Here is a 27,243-nt window from a genome sequence, read left to right as displayed (position 1 = left end):
AGAGAAAGGGCACAGGGCGTGATTATGTTTGTAAGTGAGGTCTGCGAGGGCTCGGAGAGCTTAATTTTTCTTTTATTGCGGTAGATTTATGGGCAGTGAAGTGCACAGACTTCACGTCACAGGTCAGCGAGCCTGCCAGGTGCTCACGCCCTTGGGCCCACACCCAGGACAGGGTGTTCTCACCACCCCAGAAGGTCCCCTGGGCCCCTTCTCAGCCAGCCAGACTACACGGAGGCAACCACAGTTCTGCTTTCTGTAATTTGACTTTAAAGTTGTCATTCTTTCCTTCTTGAATAGACTATGCTGAAGTAGAAATGCGGATTGAAGCTTTGAGAGAATTACTTCTGGATAAATTGCTTGAGACGCCGTCGACCTTACATGACCAGAAACGTTACATAAGGTAACCCTTCTGCAAGGATGTTGATGTGTGACACGCATCCAGGCGGTACTGGATACGGCGTGTACTCCTAAAGCTCATTCTGGGGGAAGTTGGGAGGCGGATGGAATGGTGAAAGGGCGGAAACTCAGGGATACCCAGTGAGGACACCAGAATCCTGTGTGTGCTGATACATCCAGGAGCGCTCACACTGGAGGGGCCAGAAAAGCCTGCCCGTTGGAGGAGGAAAAGCAGCCTCACGCCTTCCCCGCCCCGCAGGGCAGGCAGGGCTCCCAGACTGGTGTCCACAGAGGGCACACGGGCGGGAGGGTCGCCAGGCCCCTGGGGCAGCCGTGGCTCGACAGCGGAGAACATTCTGAAAGCTTCTGGTCTTGAGAGGGAGTGGGGATGCTTGAGGAAAGTAACAGTCAGAGTCAACGTAGTGGACTCCACGGAAGGGAGCAGGTCAGGTCCCTGCACCAAGGCAGGACGGGCACCACTGGGACAACCTGAGACCGTAGGACTTCCGAGACAACAGGCATACCCTTCTTCATAAAGCTCTTCTGACGTAATGCCCATTAATGAGACGATGGAAAGACGGCTGTGACTAAATTCTGCGGGGACCTAGTCAACATGCTGAGGAGACTCGGGATGTTAGAAAGCCCTCTTGCTGTCGTGTGGGAGAAGGGGCCCGTGCGACAGGCCCTCTGGGCCCGCTTGGCAGCGCAGAGACCGAGAGGAGGCAGCCTCCCTGGAAGGACGCTCCGCGCGGCGCCACAGCTGCAGGTCTGAGGCCACCGTGCGCGTGGCAGCGTCCGGGGGTGCTGCTTCAGGGGTCTTTGTGGGCAGAGCGGGTCCGCCTGAGCAGAAGGCCCTGGCAGATGCCCCAGCAGGGGGATAAACCTAGGCACTGCGTGCTGTTTGCCGTACTTATGTTCCAGAGGAGGCCTGCGTGCGAGGCAGAGTCAGGCTGGGTTTCGTGCCAGCAGCACGGCACCTGTCCACCTGTGGCCTCCTGCTGGGGCCACAGTGGTTGACTTGTCTCCCCCGGCGGCGGCGGAGGGAGGCCCCACGGGCGCCAGCTCCCTGTCGGCCTGCGGAGGGAGGCGGGACAGGTGGACGGTTCCGAGTGGGTGCCAGCTCTCTGCTCGGTGCTTTGTTTATTGCTGGCTTGTCACCCAGTGCTCCTCCTGCAAGTAGCTGCTGACTGAGAAGTCGAGTGAGGAGGTGCCGGGTCCTGGAGAAGCTGGGTGATGAGCCGTCACAGCGTGTGGCCGCTAATTAGCACATGTCCTTGAGCAAGACTTTGACCGCTAGACAACAGACCGCTGTGGTTTAAGAGTAATTTTCAGACAATAAATCCAGCTTTTGAAGTTTATTTAATTGTGTTTAGCCTTGTCATATTTATGTGTTTCATGAGGGCTGAGTTTTGAGTAATATTTAGCAGAAAATTTTCAGCTGAAATCCGTGAAACTGAAATTGTCTGTCCGGGTTTGGATATTATACAGAGACTTTAAATATTTTAAAAACTATTTTAAAGTAAGAAAAATGCCCATCTATACTGCATCTTCTAGAGGAATGTTTTCTTCTGAACTGGAGTCTGGACCTCAGGTCCGTGTTTGCTGCCACCAGACCCCCTCGCAGCACGGAGGCCTGGGCTGTGTGGGATGCAGGGGCACACTGCCACCTGGTGGCCGATCTCACACCAGAGAGGAACGGAAATGCCGCCGAGTCGCCTGCGGCTCCCGCCTGTTCTTCTGTGTGACAAGGGGGAGCTCTTGCCGAGGACCTGGGACCCTGGCAGGTGTCTTGTCCTCTTGGTTGTCTGTTTATAAAGTTCTGTTTTTTTAATGCAGTTTTGTTGTTTGTTAATTGCACGAGAGAACCTGAAGCGTGTTCCGTGCAGGGTGAGCACTGAAGACGGGCGCTGGCAGGGCCTCCTAGTTGACGGAGTTCAGGTTCCTTAAAAAGGAATGACTCTCACTCATGCTGGCTTTCCTTTGGCCTCGTCCTGGCTGAGTGGCAGGAGCCACGCGCTCAGCCTGTCCTTGCTGTTCCAGGTACCTGAGCGACCTCCACGCCCCGGGCGACCCTGCGTGGCAGTGCATCGGAGCCCAGCACCGGTGGATCCTCCAGCTCATGGCCCACTGTAGAGAGGGCTGCCTGCCGGACCTCAGAGGCAAGCCCCCCTCGCCGGGTAGCCGCACACCTGAGTGGGTCCCCGAACAGGGAGGGAGAGCCCTTCCGTGTGCCTGGCCTAGGGCCACCTGGCAGTGTGGATGAAGGTTTGACTTGGGGAGCCGTTAAACTCTTGTGGGAAGCAACTGGATGTTGAGAAACGGCCACAGTCGTCTCAGCAAAGACAAATACGCCATGATCCCGCTGGGCCCCCGGCACCGGGCTGTCCAGGGGGACACAGTCCCGCTCTCGCCCCAGGCTGTGGCCGCACCCAGGGAGGAGTCAGGTTCTGAGGGAGGAGGGCACAGTGGGGCTGGTTTGGGGCGCTTCTCATGGGGGCTGCGCACAAGCTGAGACCCCGACGGGGGACGCATCCCCGGGCCGACTGCAGAGAGGCCCCGAGGTGGGTGTGGGGGGAGAGGCGGCCAGGCCTGGACGGGCTCGGTGCAGGGTCCGAACTTACCCAGAAGGGAAGGACGACTCTACTTCTCCAGTGAGCGGACAGGAGGAGGCCAGGCCGGGACACAGGACGGCACGGGGCCGCAGCAGGGGAGCAGGAGCTGCTTCCAGAGCTCCTCAGGGCCTGCGCTCTCAGAACATGGTGGTACTGGGTTGGTGGTTCCTGGTGAGGGAGCGTCGAGGGGCAGATGGTGTTCCCTTTTCCCCAGACGGTTGGTTTGCAGTTGGCTGCCATGCAGGTGGTTGAATTTAGAGAGCGCGTGGTCACCCAGGAAGAACAGGGGAGAAGATGTAGGCCAGAACCCCAGGGGTATTTATAGGGCTGGTGGAGGGGAAGGCTGCAGAGGAGGAGGGGAAGGCGGGCCGGGGCCAGGAGGGGAAGCAGAGCCAGCAAGGGTTTTGAGGTGGAGAGCCAGACAGAGAGTGGTCCTTTAGACCTGCACCGCGGCTGTAAGTGAGCTTGGCAAGTGCGGTGTCGGTGGCCGGAGAGCACAGGTGGATTGCTCAGTAAGGCCTGGGACGCTTCCGGGGCCCCAGGAGGAGAAAGCCCAGCAGTGCGAGCGCGGCCCCGGCCCAGGGTGCGGCAGGGGCCCGGCCTCACCTGCAAAGCCCAGCAGTGCGAGTGCGGCCCCGGCCCGGGGTGCGGCGGGGGCCCGGCCTCACCTGCAAAGCCCAGCAGTGCGAGCGCGGCCCCGGCCCGGGGTGCGGCGGGGGCCCGGCCTCACCTGCAAAGCCCAGCAGTGCGAGCGCGGCCCCGGCCCGGGGCGTAGCAGGGCGTGGCCTCACCTGCGGCTCAGCCTCGTCGTGAGTCCGCTGGCCTGGATCCAGGTGCATTCCAGCGTGAGCCTGTTCTCTTCTTGTTTCAATGTTCAGGAAAACCCAGATGCCCCTTTCTGATGCCGCATCCAGATTCTTGTTATCAGTTGTTCTACAGTCTGAGGGAGTGAAGTGACATCGGGTGACGTACATGGACTGAGGTCTTGGGGACCTGCAGGGCCTCACGTCCTGTCTGCTGGACAGGACACTGCCTCACTGCCCGCCACAGTCCCCTGAGTGCTCTTAAAGCTGTCAACCCCCAGCCTCCTCCCCATCCTTCGGATCATACTAGAATTTCCAGTGGTGGAGTCCATGCATCAGTGCCTCTTAGATTTCCCAGGTGACTCAGGGACAGCCAGGACTGGTGGCCAGCGTGGTGGAGGTGTCCGAGGGACCGACGTGCAGTGGTGAGCAAGGCCGCTGTGGTCTCCGACCTTCAGAGCCCGTGGTCTGGTGGGAGAGACATAGACTTAAGAACGGCATAGGTATCTTCTCGTCACGTGAGTGAACGTAACAAGCACTAGTCTGCGTGGAGTAGAGAGCCCTGCCCCCGTCTGCGTAGCCAGAAAGGCCTGGGGGGGTTCCTAGAGGAGGCGATGTTCCCGCTGAGTCTAGCTGAGGAGTGTCAGGTTTCCAGATGGAGAGTCAAGAGACATGGTCCAAACCCCACTGGGTGCTCAGTAAGTGCCTCCCACCCACACCGCTCCTCTGAAGGGGCTGGTGCTCATGGTGGCAGGATCCGAGGTCCATCAGGGGCCCCCTACGTAGGCTTACAGGAAACAGTTGACTGGGTAGTTTGGTTTTGAAAATATTTGAATTTCTGGAAAGTGTGTGTAATTTATGGAGACAACATATAGGCCATTTGAAACTGGAGAAGTTCCAGGAAATTTCACTTATCTTACTGTCACATCCACACCTGGAGGATCTGATAACCAGTATTCCGTTGTTAAAGGTCTGACTCTTTCTTGGAGGAAAGTGGAGGCACACTTTACCTGGTGGATTCCTCTGTCACCTTGATGTCGTGTGTGCATCCGGGGCTGCTGAGCACCAGTGTTTCTGGGGAAAAGACGCTTGCGGCTGTGTGGTCGGAGGCCTGCCTCTTCCCTCCCTCTGACCAAGCTTGCTGCCGAAGTTGCTCCAGCTGTGAAGTAACTGGAGGAATGTGCGTTAAATGGATCCTTTGCCTAAAGTTACTTTCAGAAGTGGTCTTTTTCATTAGGAACTGAAAATAGTTTCTCCCTCTTTGAACGTACTCTACGAGATTCCATGAGAATACAATGCGAGTCTCCTAAATCCACCAGCAGAGCTGCAGGTTACGGTCTGATCGTCCACTGACGTTCGGCTCCCCTGTTGCCGGCCGCCTCAGCCACTCAGACTGGCATACCCACCCAGTCCTGACGAGGAGGGGGCCTCTTGATTGGAAGTTTGGTGTGTTACTTTGAGCTCACATCGGAAGGAGTGTTTATTACTGCATTTTGGAGAATTCCAGACATACTTAAAAGCACCAAGGGTGGTACCACAGCCTCACGTGTACCCGCCAGTTTCAGCAGTCTTGTTCACCCATCCCCTCTCCTGTGTCCCACTGCCCTGAATTACTTGTGAAGCAGGTCACAGCATTTTATCCATAATCATCTCAGTATGTGATTTCCAAAGACAAACATGCTTTCTGAAAATGGTGACCAGATACCATGGTCATCACCTAAAATGTTATCAGCACTTTCTTAGCACTGGCAGGTGTTCACTGCTTGTCAGATTCAGGAGCAGTGTAGTGTCCCCAGTATCCTGTCAAAGACACTGACACTCAGTGCACAGGAGACACAAGGCAGTGATGCTGGTGGAGGCGGCCCTTGTGTTTCCGGGAAGTCCTGCATAAAAAAGCCCCATTTTTCTGGGATCGGTTCCAGCACAGACGCAGGAAGCGTCTGTCCGCAGGGGCGGGGCAGACAGTCACGTCCTGGGAGCGCTGCGCTGGGTCTTCTCTGGTAGTGCCGCGGGGGCCGGGTGGCTGGTGCCTCCTGGGAGACACCAGGACATACAGCCCACCCTGCGCCCTCCACCGTGGAAGTTCTCTGCAGCCCAGAGGTGGTCTTTTGGTTTTTCTAAAGGGGGACAAAGATGGGGAAAAAACAATAAAGATGAACATTTTAAAAACTCATCTTGAAAGCACAAATGCTTTTGGAAGAGCCTGAGCTGATTCACCACGTGGCTTCTCTTCCCCGTGGGAAGCTACCACCTTAGAAGAGGTAGTTCTTAGAATTCATCTCTTAAAATTCCTGTGAAATGGGGCCAAAGTTAGACTAAGTCTTGAGGTTTCCTGCCAGGAACGCCTGTGGCTTAACCCCCTGCCGACATTCTCAACAGGGGTCTTAAAGGTAGTCTTCAGGGGTGTTTTTTCCTTTGCTCTGAAAATGAGTTTAGCTCTTAAAACAGGTGCTGGCTGCGACTCTAGCCCCGGGAGGAGTCCGTCTGCTCTCAGCTGCACTTCACAAGGCCTTCCTTCCAAAGGACGCACGCAGCTGGAGGAGGTGCCTTTGCATGTGGCTCGAGGTCCCTTGGAAAACTCAGAGGTGACGTGTGGCACCTGAAAAGCGCTCTGGACCTTCGCAGGGCGGCTCTTAGAGGGAGAATATTAGGAATAGACACTGAGCTGAGCACCTGCTTTCAGTTGCTTCAGACATTGAGCAGATTATGAGAGTAATTACTTGCTGAAAGAAAAATGTTTATCCAATGGCCTTACGATATAGAAAGGCTGTGTTTTCAACTCAAGCCTATAAACTGTGTTTTAAATTTATGTACAGTTTGGTGAATTTACACAGTATAGCCAAAGTATATTTTTTCTTGATATATAAACAAGGCAGCTGTGACCTTTTCTGTAGATAACAGTGGGGGTAACACATAACTAACTAGTGCTCCCACAGTGTGGGGTCAGCTGACGCCGGGGCCCAGAGTAGGTCCTGGCCTCCCTGAGGAAACCAGCAGCAGACTCGCTGAGTTTTCTGCAGAACTACACACATTTTCTGTGTTTAAAGGGCAGTGAATATGTTGTTATACGCGTATTTAATATTTTACTAAAATTTATAATGAGGTCATACACTCGGAATGTTCTTTTATCAAGTTTATTTTCTGGAGATTTTTAAACAGTTTTTCTCCTGAGTGTTTATCTGCCAGCATGAGCGCGTGACGATAGGAGCTGATCTAAACAGAAGAAAGGGCGTGGCTGGCACCGCAGGAGCAGGAGGGCGGTGGCCGGGTGTCCCCACCTCCCCTGTCCCTGCCGCCGGGTCCTCCATCCTCCGTCCTCCGCGCGGGGCACGCCTGGCTTCCCCGCACGCTGCTCCTCCAGTCAGCGTCAGACAGGCAGCGCCTCCGAGTACTCGCGGTGCGCTGCTCACTTGCTTTGAGGTGTGTCGGCCAGCAGCTCTCACAGAAGACAGGAACAGTGCATGTTTAGAGAACTGGGAAGGGCCTCCTTCTTCATCAGAACCTTCGGAGGAACATTTTAAATTGAAGCGCTCTCTCCTGGCACCTTCTACGATAAGTGTTCACATAAATTGTAAGGTTTTATGTAAATGTTTAATGTGGCACGGAGTTGGACACCCTTGCGTGTCCTTTTAAAGCATGTCAGGTATCTGGGGCCTCCCTGTCTCCTGGTTCTACAGCTGACAGCAGTAGTGGCTGCAGACTTCAGCAGAGAGTGTCGTGAATCACTAAAGCTTTCACGTGCAAACTCCTCCTTGATGTAGGAAAAACCAGTTATAAAAACATCATTTCTTCACGTTTGCATTTTCTTACTTCTGTCATTTTTCTTCCTGTTTTAAAACACTGCATTGTGTAAGTCTTAGGTTTAGTGTTTCCCAGAGTAGAAGTGCGTGCAAATAAAGCATTCAGCCCCGCAGCCGGGACACAGCCGGCGTCTGGGATTCTGTTCCGCTGAGAGCTCTGTTCAGGCTGTCTAGTGTCTGTTTCTGCGGCAGGACTCGTGCAGGTGCTGGGGAGAGCCCTCGAGAGCATCCCCTCCATGGCACTGCGCATTGTGTTTTGTTTGTGTCTTTATTTTCTGCCTCCACCACCAGGATGTAAGCACCCAAGAGCAGGCCCTTGCCCATTACCCGTCACCTCATTCCTGGCGCGTGGAGGGGTTCGGGAAGACCTGTCTATGTTACTGAATAACTGACATTGTCAGTGGCATAAAATTATTATTTTTTAAATGGGTTTCACCTTTTGCACCTGGAGACGAATCTATAAGCTTCTAATGTGCTAACAAGTTGTAAAACAGGAATCGAGTTCTTATTGGACACTTTAGTGTCAGTCACTTGATCTATTTTGTGGGAGTTATTTGCAGAAGGTCCAATGGCTGTGGACAGAGATGTAATAGTTGGTCCTTTGCCCCAAGCAGGTCGAATTCTCATTGAAACCGCCAACGGGCAGCAGGCAGCAGGCAGCAGGCCAGCTAAGCTGTGTTCTTTCTCCCTGAGGTCGGAGGGCAGAGGGGGCAGGTGGCCCTGGAGCAGCAGGGAGGGCCTCAGGGAAGCTGAGGTGCGAGTTTTAAGGCTGGTGTTCACAGGGGCGGGAGGGGGGATGAGGCGAGCAGGAAATGGGGGGCAGGGGACGGGAGCCGTGGTTTCGCTGTGTCCTCTGTGCATGGCTGCTCTGCCGTCTGAGTGTACTGAGTGCAGGTGTGGCGATCTTGGGAGCTCTGCTGCAGAGCTCAGCGTGCTGGTCCTGGCGCCTCTGCCGCTGACAAGGCCAGTGCTGCCCGTAAGGCCAGCGTCTCACTAACTGGGTTAGCAGCGTGGGGTTCCAGTCCTGGTGGCTCTGCAGAACCCTTTTAGAAAAAGTGTCTCCTGTTCTTAGACAGTTTGGGCTGGAATTCTGAGGGTTTTCTGAAGCCTTCTGAGGCGAGAATCGAAAAAGCAGATTTCAGTGCTGTTAATCCTGAGCAGTGAAGAGCGTTTCTTGACAGTAGGGAAATGCTAGGCTTCTGGAATATTAACATTTTGGGGTGAAAAGGACCCAAACTAGGTGGCTGACAACAGGAGTAGAAATAGGGAATCAAACCCCACATCCCAGGAAAGGAAAGCACGGCACTTGGAGATTTAACTTTTAAGGGAGAAGTCAGGGATGTAAGTCTGCTAACCAGAGAGAGTCAGAGCTCCGTAACCTCCTTTCCAAGTGCCAAGCTGCTTTTCAGAAGATGATTTTTCATCCTGATTTTTACGTTTATAGAATCCCCTCCCCCAGTTTTGCTGAACATTCATTCTGAAGTGACTCGAAAGTTCCCTGCACGGTTTGTCTGTTTGTGAAGCCGGAGTGACCAGTTGAGCCCCCTAAGTCTGTCATGGTGGGGCTGACTTGCAAAAGCTAGTCAGAGAATATTCCTGATTTTACTTTGGTAAATGCCTGATTTAAAGGACTAGGACGGTTGAGCAAGAAACAACTCAGAGAAGCAGCTCAGTAAGTCACCGCGTGGGCTTCTGTGCAGAAGCTAGAAACGGCGCCTGTCTCTTCCAGGGTCGCCAGGCCTGCACGGCGCTGCGCTGGAGCTGGACGGGGACTCGCGGCCCTCTGTGCTGGGTCACCTGGGCCAGACGGCGTCGCTGAAGCGGGGCAGCAGCTCTCAGCCGGGTCGCGATGACAGTAAGTGTCCCCCGCTCTTCTCTGAGGTCTGTCCTCCAGCAGGTGCTAGCGCTTCCTCTTGGAAAAGCCCGCCAGCAGCCGAGTTGCTGCTGCTGGGCATGACCCACCGCCACGTCTCCTGCTCACTCAGTAGCCACCTGGTAATGAAGTTTAAATGGTTAAGTGCATTTTACGTTGTACATTAAGGAAGTGCCATTAAAAAAAAATCACTGGGCACAGGTCAGTGTTTACTCAACATATTTGGTTAAAGTCTAGTCTTATTTTTTCTGCAGTTGAATTTTTTTTAACGTACTACAGAAAAAGTTTCATGAGAACTACTTCAGGGTGAAAGTTGTAACAGAAGTTAATTTGTGTAGTCAGTACAGAAGACTAGTAGGCGCCTTTTTAGTGAATTTTAGAATTTGGTTTGGAAAGAAAGGTTGGTTGTTCATTAATCAGAAATTAATTGCTAGTCATTTTCCTGAGCTGGAGCAGCTCAGGTTGTAGTCGCCGCGCTTCTTAACCCTTCATCTGCCGTGTGCATCCTCCCTGCGCGAGACACAGGAGGCGTCGGCTGTGACGCGTCAGTGTTCTGGCTAGGCGCTGCAGGCCACTGGGCCCTGTGACGTCAGTGACACACCTGAGGAGTGCAGACACGGTCAGAGAAATACTTCCCTTCATGTTCAGTTTCTTTCACCACGTTTCACGTTACTCTTTTAAGTACTGGAGTAGCGATCTTCCCTAGGTTGCATGAATACATGTGAATAAATGTCCGTCGTAAGCACGGCTTAAAGTCAGATGCCTCATGTGTGCTCAGTGGGGGGCGTTCGTAGCTGTCAGTCTTCCTTCTTCTCGTCTGTCCCCTTCTCCACCCAGCCCCCAACGCCAGTCTCAGCACCAGAAAGAGCAGAGCTGCTTGCTCCTGTCCATCGGGGAACAGGGTCCAGACGCAGCCAGGGTCTGAGCCTGGAGTGCAGCCCATCTGAGGCCCAGAAAAAGGCTTCCTTCCTCTCACGAGTGGGGTAATACGGGAGGTGTGGAAACCCCCCGGCACCCCTCCCTGCCCGGTTCTGGAAGGAGTCATCAGATTCAGAAGATTTGGGGCTGTCATTGCATCAGCTATTTTTCTGCTCCACATCCTCTCCTGGAACCCCAGCTGCGTGTGTGTGAGACAGGAGACTGCCCCGCAGACGAGGACCTGTTCCCCACCCGCATTTTTTCACTCCCTGATTCGCTGTGGAGTTAATTGCCAAGACTTCAGCTTCTCTAGTCTTCTGTCTGCAGTGTCTAAGCTAAAGGTTTCAGATACGTTATTTTTCATCTCGAAGTTCCATTTGGTTCTTTTACTTATCTTCACTTTCTCTCATTATTTTCATGTTTTCCTTTACTTGAACACTGTCCCTTTGGGTTGACGCTAACCTGTCACTGGTGGGTCTGTTACTCCTGACAGACTTCCTCCCTGATTTTGGATTACGGGTCTCCTTCCCCGCCCTTGGCTCAGCTGGTCGTGTTTTGTTCCGCAGACACTGTGTGGAGTGTCTGGGTTTGCTGCTTTCCTTCAAAGAGTGCAGGACTTGTTTTAAGAGTTACTTGCAGTGAGTTTGATCCGTTTGGGGCCTTGGTTAAGCAGCTGGAGCCGGGGAGTCTGGAGCCCTGCTCCTGAGTGTCCCGGGGGGTCGCTGAGGAGGACAGCACCCTCTGCTGCCCCGGCCGCCTCTGTGCCAGATCCTTGGGGCTTTTCCCCACACAGTTCCTCCGTCCTTTCCAGAACTCTCCCTGCAGCGTCTGCTCACCCATCTCCTTGAACTCCTTCTTCCAACTCAGAGAGCTTTGCGTGGGCCCCTCTCCGCAGGCAGAAACCCGGAGCGCGTTTCCCTCGCGGGGGATGCAGTCCTGTGCTGCCTCATGTCCCGTGTCTGTGTATTTTCCCCCGTCTTCGGGCTGTTCGGGGCCGGAGGTTCAGGGAAGTAAGTCAGGTTCAGCTCCTCTGAGATGATGGCTGGAGGCTGGAGCAGCATGAAGGGGCGCTTGCAGAGCAGTAGGGGTGAGTAACGCTGAGGGAGCTCAGTGACTTTGTGACCAAAGCAGAACTTTGTGATCCAGAGAAAGCCTGCGTCCTGATTGCTGCTGAGCTGTGTTGGATATCCCTGCCGGGTCCCCTGATTCTTCCGACTGGCCCTGGGAGGTGCCTCCCGGAGGCGCTCTGTCCGTGACGGAGCAGGTGGGAACTGACCAGGACACGCTGGAGTCAGAAGAGAAAGTGCAAAGTCATCTTGAGTTATGCTGATCAGAACTGGGTGTCGTAGACTTAGAACGGGGAGATTCAGAAGGGCTGGAGGAGAGGACTCGTTCCACGCGCACACACGTAGGTGTAAGGCATCTGCTAGTGACAGAAAGGTCAGACTGGAACCTGAAACTCAGAAGTGCTCTCCATCCCTGCGCAGGAGCTGCAGGCGCCGTGTTCTGGGGGCCGCGATGACTGAGTGCCCGCAGCTCCACCTGGCCACCCTGCGAGGCGAGGGGGGGGGGGATACGGGCGGCGGGTGGGCCCCTCACTCACATCCTGCACATTTTCTTCTGACCATATATTTATTGTCTGCTGAGAAAACTATTAAACCTTTTGAAGTAAGTAAAATCCCCTCCCCCCACTAGAACATCAAGAAGAGTAATAGTAACAAAGCTTTGGCCTCGGCGTGTTCGAAGGGAAGCCGGTGCTGACGCAGGGAGGTGGGTCCCGCCCTGACCTGGCCTGGGTGCCGGCAGGCCGTGGGGGCCAGGAAGCAGGCGCGGAGGGAGGAGCAGCCCAGAGGACAGAGAGGCTGGGGGTGCTTAAGCCCCCGGCTTCACCGTGCACCCTCACTCCCGTGGATGGGACGTCTGCAGGCTTCGCTTCCCACTTCCCGCGGGAGCTGCGTTTAACCACATGTATCCCAGGAGGCGAAGTGTGTTATTTTTTCTTAGATCTCTTTGTCGTGGGAGGAGGTTTTCACGACATGACTGTGCTTGAGTATGCTTCTTTGTGATAACTCGATTCCTTACGGAATTCCCAGCATGTGGGGTGGGTGGTACGTTTCTGACGGGTTGCTCTCAGCCTCGAGGTTGGCTACTGGCCATGGGGCAGCCTGTAGCCTGGCTTCTTGAGGAGAAAAACAGCAGCGTGGGGACAGCGAGGTTGGGAAGCCCCCGCCCACAGGAGTGCAGCCCCTGCTTCCTGGGCACCCTCCAGGCCCTCAGCGCTGGCCGTGGGGGCGGACGGGGGCGAGCTCTAGGCGGGGAGCAGCAGGCTGCTGCGGCAGATCATGGTTCTCGACTTGGCGTTGCTAATAGTGCTTTACTCTTCCCCGCAGCGTGGAGGGACAGGACCCCGCACCGGGTGGCCTTTGTTGAAAAACTGACCAAGCTTGTCTTGAGTCAGCTGCCCAACTTCTGGAAGCTCTGGGTCTCCTACGTCACCGGAAGTCTCTTCAGCGAGGTGCGTGTGCAGACGCGACTGTCCGTGTGGCTGGGTTGGTGTCGATTTCTGGTCTCACAGGTTTTGATTTTGAAGTGACTTTTTTAAAACCTCAGAGGCCCAAAGCCCCTGAGTGTTATCAGATACTCTGAGTTGAGCTGGAAGCACTGTGGAGCCCCAGCACTTAGCAGCTGTGCGGCCTTGAACAAGTATTAGCTGTTCTGGGACTCGGTACCCTTGACGAAAAGAGGACGCTGAGGGTGTCTCTCAAAAGGCAGGCGTGAGGACTCGGTGAGAGAATAAAAGATCCTGAATCGGGGATAATGCCTGTCAGGCCAAAGTGCGGCTGACGCTGCTGTGCGCTGCCTGCGAGCAGGACAGACGTCGCGCCTGCTCGCGGGGCTGAGTGCTGTGGGGCCTCCCCCTTGGAGAGAAGCTGGAGGTCCTGCTCTCCTGCCCGCGTGGGGCAGCCTGGGCAGCTGTTAGACGCCTCTGCCTTTCCACAGCCTGCACGCTTCCTCGCTGCCCTAACCCTCCTTAGCTGGTGGCGGACAAACTGTGAACGTCAAGTGATGACTGGCTTCCGCGGTGGCACGTGGGGTGGTCTCTGGTGCCCCGACAGGCCCCCAGTCCTGGAACGCGGACTCTCGGGCCCTTCGCCTGGAGCTGCCGGGGGTCCCGCCGGATGTCACGGACGTGGAGATTCCCACGGACCAGGGCTGGGAGGTGGGGTCCTCCCGGGGCCACTGCGCCTGGCAGCTCAGAGCTGCGTTTGCCCTTTCACCAGTGACACCTCTGCCATTCAGGACCCCTCTTCCTTGACAGAAAGTGGTTGGTGCTGGCGCTCAGGCCCCGTCCGGTCTCCTTGGCCGTGGGCGTGTGTTCGTGCTGCTATGAGAGGAGTTTCCACCGTCTCTATTCCGTTATGCCTGGGAGACCCTAGATGTTTGAACACAAGGTTGGGTATCTGAACGACAAAATTTGCTTGGTCCATGAAGAACAGGACAACAACAGCGTGTGACAAACAAAGTCCTTCGTGCGAAAGAGCCTGCCTCTTCAGCCGGAGTTCACTGTATTTTTTCCTTCCCTTAAGTTCAGCCATGTCGATCACTGGTATGTTCAAGTATCGTAGCTGCAAACGGCGTGCATCACAGCTCTTCTCTGTCCACTGCGCATCACCTGGTGATGAAGGGCGCTGTCGGAAGAGAACTGTGCGGACACTCCGCCTTCCGCAAGACACGTGAGGGCTTGGCCAACCCTGCGGGGCGTGCAGGGTGCTGGCCGAGGACAGGCGCTCTCTCGTCCGTTGTCGGGTGTCCTGCTCTCAGACGTGCCCAGCAGCCCCTGGCTTTGTTCATCTCAGTGGACGACAGGCAGCCCCTGGTGCAGAAGGGCTGGGTTTCTTGCCTCTGATCCTGTGGGGACAGCCCCCCCACGCGGCGCCATACCCATTCCGTCTGCTCCCTCCAACCCAGACCTCTGGAGGCGGGGGGGGTGATGCTTGGGACAGCTAGTGTCACAGCAGAAGCGTCCAGCGGGGCCTCCAGCAGAAGACCTGCCTGTCTGCCCACCCCCCGGCGGCTTGGGGGCAAATGGGCTGAAGTCACAGTGTCTGGCAGGCAGGTGGGAATTTGCTCTGATCGTTTGGCATGGTTACTTGTCCCAGTGTCTGAAAGGTCCTTGGCCTGGCACGTGGCAGGTGTTTTGTGAACAGTTTGGTAGCGTGGAGAGACCCAGGCCTGGCGCTAAGCCGCATCAGGGGTCACACGTCTAAGGAGGCTGGCCCTTGGGAAGCAGATTTTGAACCTAGTTTTGTTTCCAGCCAGTGTCTTTCCTTCCAGGCAGATCGGTTCCTGGAGGTGGCCACCACACGGGGACAGCAGCGGCCTCATCTTGAGTCTTTCCAGGGTTCATAAAATCCCTGAGGGTTACTGATCTGGGGTATGTTAGTGAAAAAAGAATGTTTTCCTTCGTTACAGGTCATACCTACTCGTGGTAGACAAGTAAGGGAAGCATTTGGCTGCAGATGAAACATAAGTGAGCTCCTTCAGGGCTCGGGGCCGCAGTGGCACCAGACGAGCTGGATATGCCTTTGGAATTCCCACCTGTTTGCGCCCATGAGCTTTTCCTGAAAGTTGAGAGTGACAGTTATTAAGTGTAACTCATCCCACAGATTTGGGCGTGTTTCTAAACTGGCTCCCTGCTCCTGAGAAGCTGGGAAGGGTGCGGTCCAGAGACTTGGTGAGGGCCACGCCCGGGCTGTTCCATGACTTGGGTGGCTGGTCCTTAACCTCAGACGAGAGAGCTCCGTAATGTGTAAACACAATATATGTGCAACTTTCCATTTTTCTTGTTACGAAGTATTTTTGTTTTATTTAGAGTTCATCCGTTGAAAGACTTGGATGGCTTTTTCAACAGTTTGAAAGTAGTCAGTTCTTCAGACCAGTCAGGGCCACATGTGTGAGTCCAGACAGTGAGGTCTGGCCACTGGTCCCACTCGGAGTAGCTTTCGTCTCTGTGTTCAGGACGGGGCTGAGGTTCGCAGCTAGGGGAATGGCCAGCAGGGGTTAAGACGACTCCTTTAGATGTATCTTAAACGTAGTGTATTTTGAGGTGAAAACTTTAAAATATCCAAATAATTTTTAAACATGAGGAATCTGCGGTTTAAGATGTATTATGTATAGTATGTAAGTTTAAATGTACTTTATGTTCCAAAACTGATTTTTCTTTTAAAAATAGGGCCAACCTTACATAGTCCAGCATGTTGGAGATGTTCGGCTCGTCACCAAATTAAAGCAATGAGTAGCCACTTTTTAACAGGGGCAGGGGGCACGCCTTGCCCCGGTTCCCTGCCCCGCTCTTCCCCGGGCTGGGAGGCCGGTCCTGGGAGGGTGGAGACGGCTGTGTCCAGTAGGTGTCGCTGTGCCCTCAGCAGCATCTGTTTGGTGGGCAGAATTGTTCTGCCAAGTTTCACCTTAATTTTGGTATGAGGTTTTTGACAGTTGATTCTCACTGTTTTCTTTGATTCAGAAATGTTTCACGGAACAAGCCCACTGTGTAGAAAGTTCCACAGTGGCTCCCGTGGCAGATACGGCCAGGAGAGACCCCTCTGGCCATCAGGGCACTCACAGGTTGTGCTATCCTGACCCCAAGGGACAGAATGCGCCCGCAGTCAGGGTCAGCGATCAGTCGAGCCCGTGTGGGGAAGCCGCCGAAAACCCCAGCAGGACGCGTGGGGCCCGGGGTGAGAGTGTGGGTGCTCGCCCCTGTCCCCACACCTGCCCTGTGCCTCCCTCCATCTGGCTATTCCTCAGTCACATCCTTTTACGATAAACCAGTGATCTAGTGAGTAAAGTATCTTTCTGCGTTCTGGGAGCCACTCTAGCAAATTGACTGAACCCAAAGTGGGGGAGGGTCACAGGAGCCTCCAGTCTGTCGCCGGTCGGTCAGACGCACTGGTGACAACCGGGCTTGCGATTGGCATTGGGGTGGGGGCGCCCTGTGGGGCGAAGCCCAAACCTGTTGGGTCGGACACCGTCACTGGGGGGGCGGTGGGAAACCCCTGCCTCCCGCACCCCTATGTTGGACTTGGGTGCAGAACCCAAAACAGGAAGGCATTCGGAATGATACTTGAAGCCCTGAGATAGATTAGTGACAGAGTAAAGAGGAAAAGCGCTACGACCGAGACCCGACGGCTGTCCGCCTGCTCTCTAACTGGCCTGGTCCCCAGCGCGTGGTGTCGCGTCTCAGCCTCACAGTCACTCTCTCAGGGCCACGTGGACGGTGGTCCCGGCTCCGCCTCCCGCCCGCCCTGCACACCCGCTGGAATCACACTCTGGGGCTGTTTACCCCGGGAGCCCCCGGGAGCCCCTGTGGCTCTTCCGTCCACCGGCTTTGGGCCAGACCCCGTCAAGCTCCCCTAGGCTGGCGTGGCATCCTCCTCCCCGGCCAGACCCCGGCAAGCGCCTCTGGTCGCTTCTCACTGCAGCTCAGTTACTTCTCATCAGTTTCTATAAATCCTGGTGTACGAGGAAGTTTCAGCGTTGTTGATCAGTGAAATTAGGAATTTGCTTATTGAATTATTATTGTGAGTTTTGGGTTAGTTTTTTCAAAAACTACAATTTTTTTCAAAAGAGCATCTATACAAAGAAGCAAGTGATACAAGCTGCACCACTTAATATAAATCTTTGGAATAAATGCAGATTAGAGCCTCCAGGCCTCTGTGTGCCGACCGCCTGCCTGGGTGTCGGACACTCTGTTGGAAACGCTTCCTTTCCTCGCTCACGCTGGCTGTTTCTCTAGCTTTGTGGGAAGTGCAAAGAACATAACTTGAAGTATTTCAGAATTAGCTTGACGTCAGCATCATGCTCGTTTATAGTGCAGTTGTTCCTAACTTGAAGTTCTCCGTAAATGGCAGCTTGTATGTTGCATTGATGAAGCGTCAGAGTTTTCTTCTGCATTGTGGCTTTTTGTTGTGCTTCTTTGGAAGGTTTCCTAAGCTTGCTCTTCTAGGACGTTGTATATAGTAATACTTAGTTGTAATAAACCTTAACTGACAGCCAGGTGAACGGATTTCTCTTGGTCAGTGTCGAGTGGGCTCGCACACACTGCTCCAAGGAGAAAGGCGAGCAGGTCTAGGGCTCTGGAAGACACCCCCTCCTGAGTGAGGCTCTAAGCCCCCTGGAGGAAGGGCAGCGATGGGCACTTTTTAAAAACAGAGTGCCGGCTCTGGGGCTTCCGTTTGTGACCCTTGTCGGGGGTGGGGTCCTAGGATGGCCAGACGCCCTCCAGGGGCTTCTCTTCCCGTAGCTCCTGCGGCAGCCCAGCGAGAAGGCATGCCCGCAGGCGTGACTGCAGGCAGTTGTGGGTGAGAGTGCTTGTGAAATTCACCTGCAAAAACGGGCAGCTCCAACTTCCAGCTGAGGTGTGTTTGGAAAGTACACTTGCCGGTGTGAGGGAGACGAGCTGCTTCTTGTCGGAGCAGGAACGGCTTTCTAGGCAGCCGTCCTTTGGTCGGAGACCAGGGTTCCTCTAGTCAGGTTGTAACCACTTCTCACGCTCTTTGCGTACAATGGCTAAAGCGTTTCTTATTTTCATGCATTATTTCTAAAGACAACTAACGTGTTTTACTTTGTTTTATTTTTTGTTTTTTTTTTTTTTAATTTTTAAGACTGCTGAGAAGTCAGGCCACATTGAGAGATCGAAGAACGTAAGGCAGAGACAGAACGATTTCAAGGTAAGTTGCGTGTCGACTTTCCTCGGGGTCGGCTTTCTCAGCCAGAGTCGCTGGGAGGCGGGATCTGCAGTCGGCTGACGGAGGTGGTGCCCTCACCGCGGCGCTGCCCGTCCGTTGTCTAGAAGATGACGCAGGAGGTGGTGCACTGCCTGGTGCGTCTGGCCCGTGGGGCCCTGCTCCCGCTCAGCACCGCGGGGGCCGGCGGCCGGCAGCTTGGGGGCGGGGAGACAAAGGCCGAGCTCTCGGGACAGTGGCTCGCTCACGCCATCCAGACCCTGCGGTAAGTGCGGGCACCTTCTCCTGGGACGGGGTCAGTCCTGTGCTGTCTTGGGGGGGAGGAAAAAACATACTCAGGGTGGGATGTGGTTTTTAATACACTCGACGAAGAGTTTCCCCGTCCTGGCGCGCGCGCTGTTTCTCGCGTATCGTCTGACGACCAAGACGCAAGCCTTGCTGGCGCTGTCTCCTGACAGTGTCTCTGTGGTGCCATCGCCCTGCCGTGGTCTTCCATCCACGGGCGCTCAGCACTGTGTCGCCCCTCGTCAGCGCCGCCCTCCCTGAGTCGGGGATCGCTGCCACGCCCTACTCCGCCCCCGTTTGTTTTGCGGTGTTTGTCTCGCAGGCTGACGTACGAATCCTTGACCGCCCTCGAGATTCCTAATGAGCTGTTACAGGCGATCCAGGACCTCACTCTGGACCTCCGCGTGCGCTGCGTGGTGGTCACGCTGCAGCAGGCGGCCGAAGGTACGCTGAGGAGGCTGGCAGCTAAGCTGGGTGTACTTGGAAAGTGTTCACGGGTGTGAGAGCACCGCCATGTTCTTGTTAACGTAAAGTAGAAAAAGAATGCACAGTGTATATGCATGTGTTTAAAGTATGACACCAGTTTTGAAAATATATTTATATGTTAGAAATACCTGTGTGAAAGCAGAAGAAAGACGAGCAGTTTCTCTTTGCAGCAGAAGCTGAGGTGACGCTTGTCTTCTCTGTGTGCATTCGGCATTTTCAGGATCTTGTGCAGACAGTCGTAAGCAATAAAGCTTAGCTTCACATAGCGGCCTTCTGGGGATTAAGTGTTTTCAAACACAGGCAGGACCGTTGTTCCCAACGGCACAGGCCCTCCTGTCTGGCCCCAGGACTGTCGCGTAGGAGGGGCTGCGCCGACGGGCTGGGCAGCGTCCTGCCCTGGGGTTTGCACAGGTGGCGCCTCCCCTCCCAGCGAGAGCCGCACTGTCGCTCCTGGGAGCGCGTGGGACTTAGCACGGCCCAGACTGTCCGTCAGAGGTCTCAGGGGAAGTGTGCTTTGCGTCCTGTGTCGTACACGTGTCAGGAGTTGTAAGTACTGAGCTGTCCACAGTAGTCACTGAGCCTAGCCAGCACTCTCCAAATCGGGCCATGCAGTGGAAAATTTTATTTACATTAATATTCTGTTTTAAAAAATCCGTAATACACATTTAAGTCCTTGAGTCCACCAGAATTATATTCTGTCCCTGCTTTTGTACAACTCTGGCACAGACCTGTGTGCAACAGTTAAGAGCTGCAGCCTGTGTGGATCTTTCCGAGGGTCGGTGAGACAGTGACAGTGAGAAGGTCCGTGTGCTTCTTTTCCTGTAGAAATAAAGCGGCTGCCGGAGAAGGAAGACTGGGTTGTTGACAGCGAAGGCCTGACTTCCCTAGTAAGTTTAAATTCTTTTCAGTGATTAATCATTAGTGTCTCTTATCTTCAAAATAATGACTTACTACGATAATGATGGCCGTTCACTCTCTGCTGCAGTTCTAAATAGTTTCTGGAAATAGAAAAATAGACTTAAAATTTTCCTTCTCAGAGGCAGTTTTGCTTAACACTGACTACATGTTTAAAAATTAATAAAAACAGTGAGTTTCCTTTAGCGTGATCTTTCTTCATCCTGTAACTCTTGTTATTTTTTGTTTGCACTACATTTTTTTAATGTAATTCTAAGTTACCTAGCAGCTTGACTTTGGGGTTCAGTGTGTGTGTGTGTGTGTGTGTGTGTGTGTGTGCGCGCGTGCACGTGATCCTTGCATGTCCGGGTCCAGTGTGTGTGTGTGTGAGAGATCCCTGCACGTCCGGGACCTGGTCTACACTTGTGAGATAACAGCCACATCTGAGGTGGTTTGTTTGATTACATTAGATAAGCCCCTTCGAAAGTGCTTTGAAATGGTTACCGTTGAAACCTGTCGTGATCAGCCTAGAGTTCGCCTGTAGTGTGTAAGGAACTGTAACCAGAGTAGCTGATTTTCGTGGTTGGTCTCACACAAGCCAGGGAGCCAGACTGGCTGTGCCCTGTGGATGGTCTGGCGTCAGCCGGCGTGCCTGTCATGCGCTGTCGTTGGAGACGTTCGCCAGCCCGTAGACCTGAGGGTCTGGGCGTCCTCTGAGTGGGGGCCCGGGAGACGCCGTGTTGGGGAGGGCGAGTCCCGGCTCAGGGTGTCGCCCGGCGCCCGCCGTTGGCTGTTTACTGGCAGCGTCTGAAGTGCTCTGACCGAGCAGGGGCGTCGCCCCACGGCTGTCAGTGCCCTGGCGCACGTCTTAGCGTCTCCGTGCTGCGCGGCCCTGTTTGAAGGGGGCACGCTTCTTTCCCTGTGGGTCCTTGTCAAGTCGCTGTGGCGCGGCTCGTTGGACGGCGTTCTGCTTGTGTCGGCAGCGCTTCCTGCCTCTTTCCGTTTGGATAATTCTGAGCAAGGCCTTCTTTCAAGCGGTCAGAATGCTGTGTGGTAACTCCTCGGTCCGCTGACGTGCGTGACGCGCTGAGGACGCGCAGGTGGTGCCACCGCTTCCTTTTCAGGAAAATGCGCAGCAGCTGCGTAGACTGGCGTCCAGTCTCACTGGACGTGCCCGTGGGCTCTGCCCCGCATCGGCAGAGACGCTGCAGGAAGGCAGTCCGGCTCAGGTCCTAGCGCACAGAGCGTGGATGGTCACGCGTGAGCGTCGCGTTCCACTTTTACTTCTTCAGTGTCGTAGACTTTCCTGCTTCCGGGGTGGGCAGGCAGGGGCCCGAGGCGTCTGACAGGCCGCTGGCTACTGAGATACTCCCTGAGCAGGGCAGTGTCATCCTCAGCCGCTCCCACCTCCCCCTTTTTTTGCACTGACACTTCAAAGTTTTTTTTTCAGGGGGAAGTAAGTAGGTTTACTTACTTAGTTTTAGAGGAGGTACTGGCGATTGAACCCAGGACCTCGTGAATGCTGATCGTGCGCTCCACCACTGGAGCTATGCCCTCCCCTTCACCTCTAAGTATTCTTCATGGGCCCTCTGCTGGCTCTTGAGTGCAGTATTAAAAGGACATCGAAGTCGGGGTACTGTTTTAGCTTTCATTAAGCCCAGGTACCTTTTTGTAAGAAAGTAAACTTATCTTTTTTGGGGGGGGGTCGGTTTTGCATATAGGTGTCTCTTTTTTCTGTTTGATTTTTTTTTCCTGAACTCTTTTAAAACTGGAACTGCCATATGACTCAGCAGTTCCACTCTGGAATATCTGGGAAAAAAAACCAAAAAAACTAACTTGAAAAGATACATGCACCCCAGTGTTCACAGCAGCATTACTTATGGTAGCCAAGACATGGAAGCAACCTAAGTGTCCATCCACAGATGACTGGGTAAAGAAGATGTGTGCCTCTCTCTCTCTCTCTCTCTCTCTCTCTCTCTCTCTGTCTCTCTCTCACACACACACACACACACACACACACACACACACACACACACACAGGAATACTACTCAGCCATAAAAAAGAACAGAATGTTGCCATTGGTACCACATGGATGGACCTTGAGAGCATTATCCTAAGTGAGATAATCAGAGAGACAAATACTATATGTTCTCACTGACATGACATCTTAAAAACACAACAAACTAGTGAACATAACGAAAAAGCAGCAGACACACAGGTAGAGAAGAAACTAGTGTTTCCCAGTGGGGAGAGGGCAGGGAGCTGGGGGGGTGCGGGGATTAATAGGCACAAACTATTAGGTGTAAAATAAGCTACAAGTGTACGTTGTGCAACACGGGGCATGGAGCCAGTGTTCTGTAACTGAGTGGAAAGTAACCTGTAACACTTGCAAATCACTACATTGTGCGCCTAAAACTTACATTGTACGGCAACCATACTTCATTATGAGAGAAGAAAGAATCACGAGAAGGCGGGAGCGCACAGAAGAGGGGTGCTGGCCTCAGGCTCTGCGCAGAGCGGTCACCAGCTCGAGCCTGGCCCCGCTCCGCGCCCCAGGGGCCCATCCCTGCAGGCCCTCTGCTGTCCAGGCCAGCCCACCCCACCTCCTGTCTCTCCCTCAGCGCTGATTCTGGTTCATTCTCCACTTATTTCTGCACTTTTTTTTAGTTAAAAGTGACGGGTTTGTTGACCCTGCCCTAGAACTCCACGTCTGTGCCCAGCGGGGGAGGCCCGCAGTTAGGGCCGATCAGACTTACCTCAGAGGCATTTGTTGGATGTGTTTTTAAGCTTCATTTTCAGACTTGATGTTTGTAGACTGTGGAGACTTTAGAGTGACCAGCCTCCCACAGTCACCATTCCTGACGTCCATTGCGTTGATGGGCCAGAGGCCGGGAGGCCCGGGAGACGAGCCCGTCCCAGAGCATGCCCTGCAGGGGCCTCTAACACGAAACTCAGGATGTCTGTGCTTTATCCTGGTGTTTGCCTCCCAGGAGGGTAGACTTTTGAAGGTAAATTTCAGTTCTACCCAACTCCTGTTCTAGTTGAATTAGACGTGCTTTCAACTCTCAGGACTTCAAGTACATGCGCGGAGCCTGCCAAGTCCAGAGCTCATGGCGAGGCTGTCTGTGTCTCGGGTCCTGTGCAGAATCTGGGAAGTGGGAGCCTGGGCCCTGTTGGCCTCTGCTGGTGCCTGCGTGCCCAGCACTTGCGCTGGTCTGTTTCCTGCAGCCCTGCCAGTTTGAGCGGTGCGTGGTACACACCTTGCAGTCGCTGAGAGGGGTCCTGGAGTGCAAGCCCGGAGAAGCCAGCGTAAGTGCGGGGTCAGCCCCCTGGGGGCCTGGGCACCTCACGGGGCGCGGCTGCAGAGCTGCTGCCCGGCACGTCTCTCAGGCCACGGTCACCGGCGTGGACGCACCGCCGTGACCTCCTCTCCACTCCCGTCCCCTTCAGAGTCTGGTTACCCGCTGACGCAGTTTTCCAGGGTTAAGTGTTTTGTATGGAACTTCATAAACAAACAGGTCTCTTGGCGAAGTACAGAACTTTCCACCAGAAGTCTTTCTTGCAGGTCTTCCAGGAGCCTAGGACCCGGGAGGAGGTCTGCCAGCTCAGCACCAACATTGTGCAGGTACTCTGGGGGGGCCGGGTGCCCCGAGGCCCGCCGCAGCGCGGGTTAGTCCCTGCCCCGTCCCGGGGTGCCCCTCAGGTGCCGTGTTAGACGTGCGTTCGTTTCTCTTGAGTCCACGTGGTTTATGGTAAATAAGCGCGAGGCGAGAGTCCCAGCTTGCCCAGCAGTAGCCCGAGCGCTCCCGTCTGCTCCGCTCTGCTCCGCCCTGCTGCGGCTCGTGGTGCCAGCACCGGCACAGCGCCGTGACCGCTGTCTGCGCTGTCCTAGACCGTGCAGTTCTGGGGACCGGTGCCTCTAGGCACACGAACAGGGTGAGCGAGCATGTGGGTGAGTGGGGGGAGGGAAGTACACTCAGGAACTTAGGGCTGTATCAGAGCACAGGCACTTTAAACTATCACGTAACGTGGCGTGTGCTGGGCTGTCTCCCCAGCTCACGCACGCGCAAATGCCTCTGTGTGCAGGGCAGTCAGTACGTATCACTGACAGGATGGACGCTGTATTTCTGGTTATTTATACAGAATTGTCTTTAACGTCCACATAGATGAGTGTCTGAGAGTTCATACCACTGAAACATCTTGCCTTTGACTTAGATTTTCATACACTGTCTGGAGCAGCTGAGCACCAAGCCTGACGCCGACGTAGACACCACACAGTGAGTATGGCTGATGGTGGCCGCGCTGGTGCTCTTCATCCTCTGATCTTGTCTCAGCTCTGCTAGAGACCCATCGAGCAGACTGAGCACACAGCTTGCGAATTACCCAGAGGAGCAGGTTTTATAAATAAAAACGTGGGAAATTAAACACGTGTCTCCCGTCGGCCCTTCGGCAGCTCTGGCATCTGGGCGGCACCAGTGCTTGTTAAGGACTGACTGTGCCGGGGGCTTGCGTCCAGCTCCGGCCTGACACCCACAGGCCTGGGTGACGATGCTTCTACCAAGGTGTTCTCTGGGGGTTTCTGAAAATCTAGTGTTTCTGAGTGATGTTTGGCACGTGTGACTTCTGTGCACCTGAGGCCTATGCTCCCGCACAGATGGCACGGAAGTAAACCCCTCTGAGACCTGGGCTGGCAGTGGGGGCTTCTCTGTGTCTGCTCCCACGTTCACCTGCTCTTCGCCCCTCAGTGTGTGAGGCCTCGTCTGCCTGAGATGCTCTTCTGGTTTTAATCTGACTTCACATGTTTAACACATTGATTTATCAGAAATCTGTACTGTTGATCTGCTCCCCGATGTTTTTAAATTAAATAAGTCTTTCCCTCTTGTTTTGTTGTAATTTCCGTTTCACTCATTGAATTCTAATATATAGTGAAGGTATTTCTGAACTCTACCTTCTGTTCATTCACATGTTTCCTATCAGTTTGTGTTGTTTTAATTACATTAGTTTAATTACTATTAGTTCATTTTTTAATGTTTTTCACATTGGATATCCTTTTATTGTTTCTCTATTTTAAAATATTATTTGATATTTTCACCTATTTAGTCTTCCGTGTGAATTCTGTAATCAGTTGTTTAGGTTTAAAAAGGAAAAATCCTGCTGTGGTGTTTATTATCTGCAGATTAATCAGTGGCTCAGTATTTCCTGCCCTGCAGTTTTGTGTGTCTGGTCACTTGTGGGTTATTAACTAATTTCCTAGCTCACCCGTACGTCATCTGCTATAGTCCTGAGCTTGAAAAAGCTTCTCTAAATTGGGGAAGTCTGCACCTAGAAATTAAATTATTTGGCATTGGGAAGACTCGGGGGCACATCTCACGTGGCCCATGTTAATAGTCCATGGTGTCTACTTTGAGCTGTCAGTTGTTCACTGTTAAAAAAACAAAGTTACGTGATTTTTGACAAAAAGAGTTTGAAGTCAAATTCGTTGTGTTTTATGAGGTGTCGCTGACGGGCGACGTTGTGCGCACACTCTCAGTCTCGGTGCTTTACCTGTGACTGTTCTCTCACGTGCTTCTCTACTCAGTCTTTCCACAGACGTTTCTTCTCCTGATTTGTTTGGAAGTATCCATGAAGATTTCACTTTGACTTCTGTAAGTAAGCTCATAAATAATAAAGATGGTAAATGGAAAGTAAAACATGTCATTTTAAAACTGTGTAATGACTATTTCGTAGCTTGGTCTGAATTACTCTGTGGCCGCATTACTGCTGTAGCTCTATTGCTTTTGAAGCTGTTTTATTTTGTGAAAATTTTAGTAAACGTATAATTTTGTATGGCTTCCACACTTTAAAACCTTTCAGCTTAAGTTGCACCTTGTGTGGCTTCACCCCGTTTCTGCATCCCGCGGTTTCTGCGTGTGATGCGGCCCTGTGGAGCCCTGGTGTGCGGACACTAGAGGGGAGAGAAAAGACAGGCACGCTGCCCACATTTTCCCTCTTTGAGCAGAGAAGCTCTGCTTTTCTCTGTTGTCTTGTAAGCTCCCTGGTAGCATTTTATTTGAACAATGTTCCATGGCAGAACCAAAACCAAAGCACCTCCTCTGTAAACACACGTACTTTTTAAACATATGCACGTATTTAGGGGTGATTCACACCTCCGCTTCCTCACATGTGCAAAGTCATCTGTGGAATCTGAGCCCCAGCTGTCTTAAAAAAGAAACAACCCTCTGGTTTGTCGTCGGTGTGAAGGGGGTGTGTGTGCGTGTGCGTGTGCGTGTGTGTGCGTGCGTGTGTGTGCGTGCGTGCGTGTGTGTGTGTGCGCGTGTGTGTGCGCGCGCGCGTGTGTCTCAGGAAAGAAAACACGTGATCTAGATCTCCTGCTGTGTATCCTTTCCACAGTTACTGTAAGTATGAATTCCTACATGAGGGGTTTGTTATATGAAGAAAAGTATGGTTTAATCAAACTAATTTATTAAAAAAACTACTCTGGGTTTAATTACTTGGACGACTCGTTAGACAGTAGTCCTGTTTGTGGAGAGAACTCAGAAGAAAACAGGTTCTAAAGAAAGGCTGAAACTCAGTGTGGGGCCAGACGTGCTGAATGGGCGCTGTTCGGGGGGCAGTCAGTGGGTGGCTGACCCCTGGGAGAGAAGCCTAGAAGCAGACTTGTGACTCAGCGGTGCTGCATGGGAAAAGGCCGGGAGTGGACGGGAGTCCAGGGGAAAAGAGTTGAGGGAGAAGAGGGCCACACGTGTGAGCACGATGTCGGGTGCCAGCACTTGGGGTTCATATTGGAGTGCTGCTACTTAGGGGTGACACTGGGGTGTTGGTACTTAGGGACAATATCGAGATACTAGGACTTAGAGATAATATCAGGTGCCAGCACTTTTGGATAATATTGGGGCACTGGCACTTAGGGAAGGCCAGAAGCAGAAAGCTCGAGGCTCTCAGGCCAGGAAGACTCGGAGAGAGGAGCTCCAGATGGAGCACTTGGTTCCTGACGCAGGTGGGGAAGTGCATTTAAACCAGTGCAGGCTCAGAGGGAAGGGCCCATGGGCCTGGCCATCCTCAGAGAGTCGGACGCCGAGGGGCACCTGCCTGCACTGGGTCGCAGTGATGGCGGCCGAGGTCGGCGAGGTTCCTGCACTGTGAACGGGGACTGAGGAGAGAGCCTCTTGGTTGAGGGCGGCCTTGCTGCCTCTCAAGCCCTGAAGCTGTTTCTCAGCCTCTGGGACCTGCCTGGTTTCTACACAAGGAACTTCCCAGGGCTGGAGCACTGCCGTGTGCTGACGCCAGGACCGTGGAGGCGTTTCCCGGCCAGTGTGCTTGTGAGGGGTCGGTTCTCAGAGCACAGACCCCCCCAGAACCACAGCTCAGCTCTCCTGCTGATGGTCACCCAAACCCCGAAGTTCCATAGTTGCCCTTCTCTCTCCTTTCCA

General features: G+C 53.7%; 1 protein-coding gene across 9 annotated transcripts in view; it reads left to right on the top strand.

Annotated features, from left to right (window-relative positions):
- Positions 1-27,243, top strand: part of EXOC2 (exocyst complex component 2) — a 142,848-nt gene that overhangs the window by 54,071 nt on the left and 61,534 nt on the right. For 8 of the 9 annotated variants that reach the window (XR_012500855.1, XR_012500853.1, XR_012500854.1 and 5 more), the window contains 12 exons: positions 298-400; positions 2,437-2,555; positions 9,341-9,466; positions 12,793-12,917; positions 18,067-18,132; positions 18,255-18,412; positions 18,755-18,876; positions 19,744-19,805; positions 23,042-23,122; positions 23,379-23,438; positions 24,029-24,090; positions 25,392-25,458. Coding sequence is in view for 3 of the 9 variants with exons in the window: in XM_074347970.1 (XP_074204071.1) it covers positions 298-400; positions 2,437-2,555; positions 9,341-9,466; positions 12,793-12,917; positions 18,067-18,132; positions 18,255-18,412; positions 18,755-18,876; positions 19,744-19,805; positions 23,042-23,122; positions 23,379-23,438; positions 24,029-24,090; positions 25,392-25,458 (1,151 nt within the window). In the remaining 6 variants the exon portion in view is untranslated. The remainder of the gene's footprint in view (positions 1-297; positions 401-2,436; positions 2,556-9,340; positions 9,467-12,792; positions 12,918-18,066; positions 18,133-18,254; positions 18,413-18,754; positions 18,877-19,743; positions 19,806-23,041; positions 23,123-23,378; positions 23,439-24,028; positions 24,091-25,391; positions 25,459-27,243) is intronic. The other variant, XR_012500856.1, reaches the window with a different exon arrangement.

Source organism: Camelus bactrianus, chromosome 20, assembly GCF_048773025.1.
Source record: "Camelus bactrianus isolate YW-2024 breed Bactrian camel chromosome 20, ASM4877302v1, whole genome shotgun sequence".
NCBI lineage: Eukaryota > Metazoa > Chordata > Mammalia > Artiodactyla > Camelidae > Camelus > Camelus bactrianus.
Note: the sequence above shows the minus strand (reverse complement) of the source record. Positions and strands in the feature narration are given on the sequence as shown.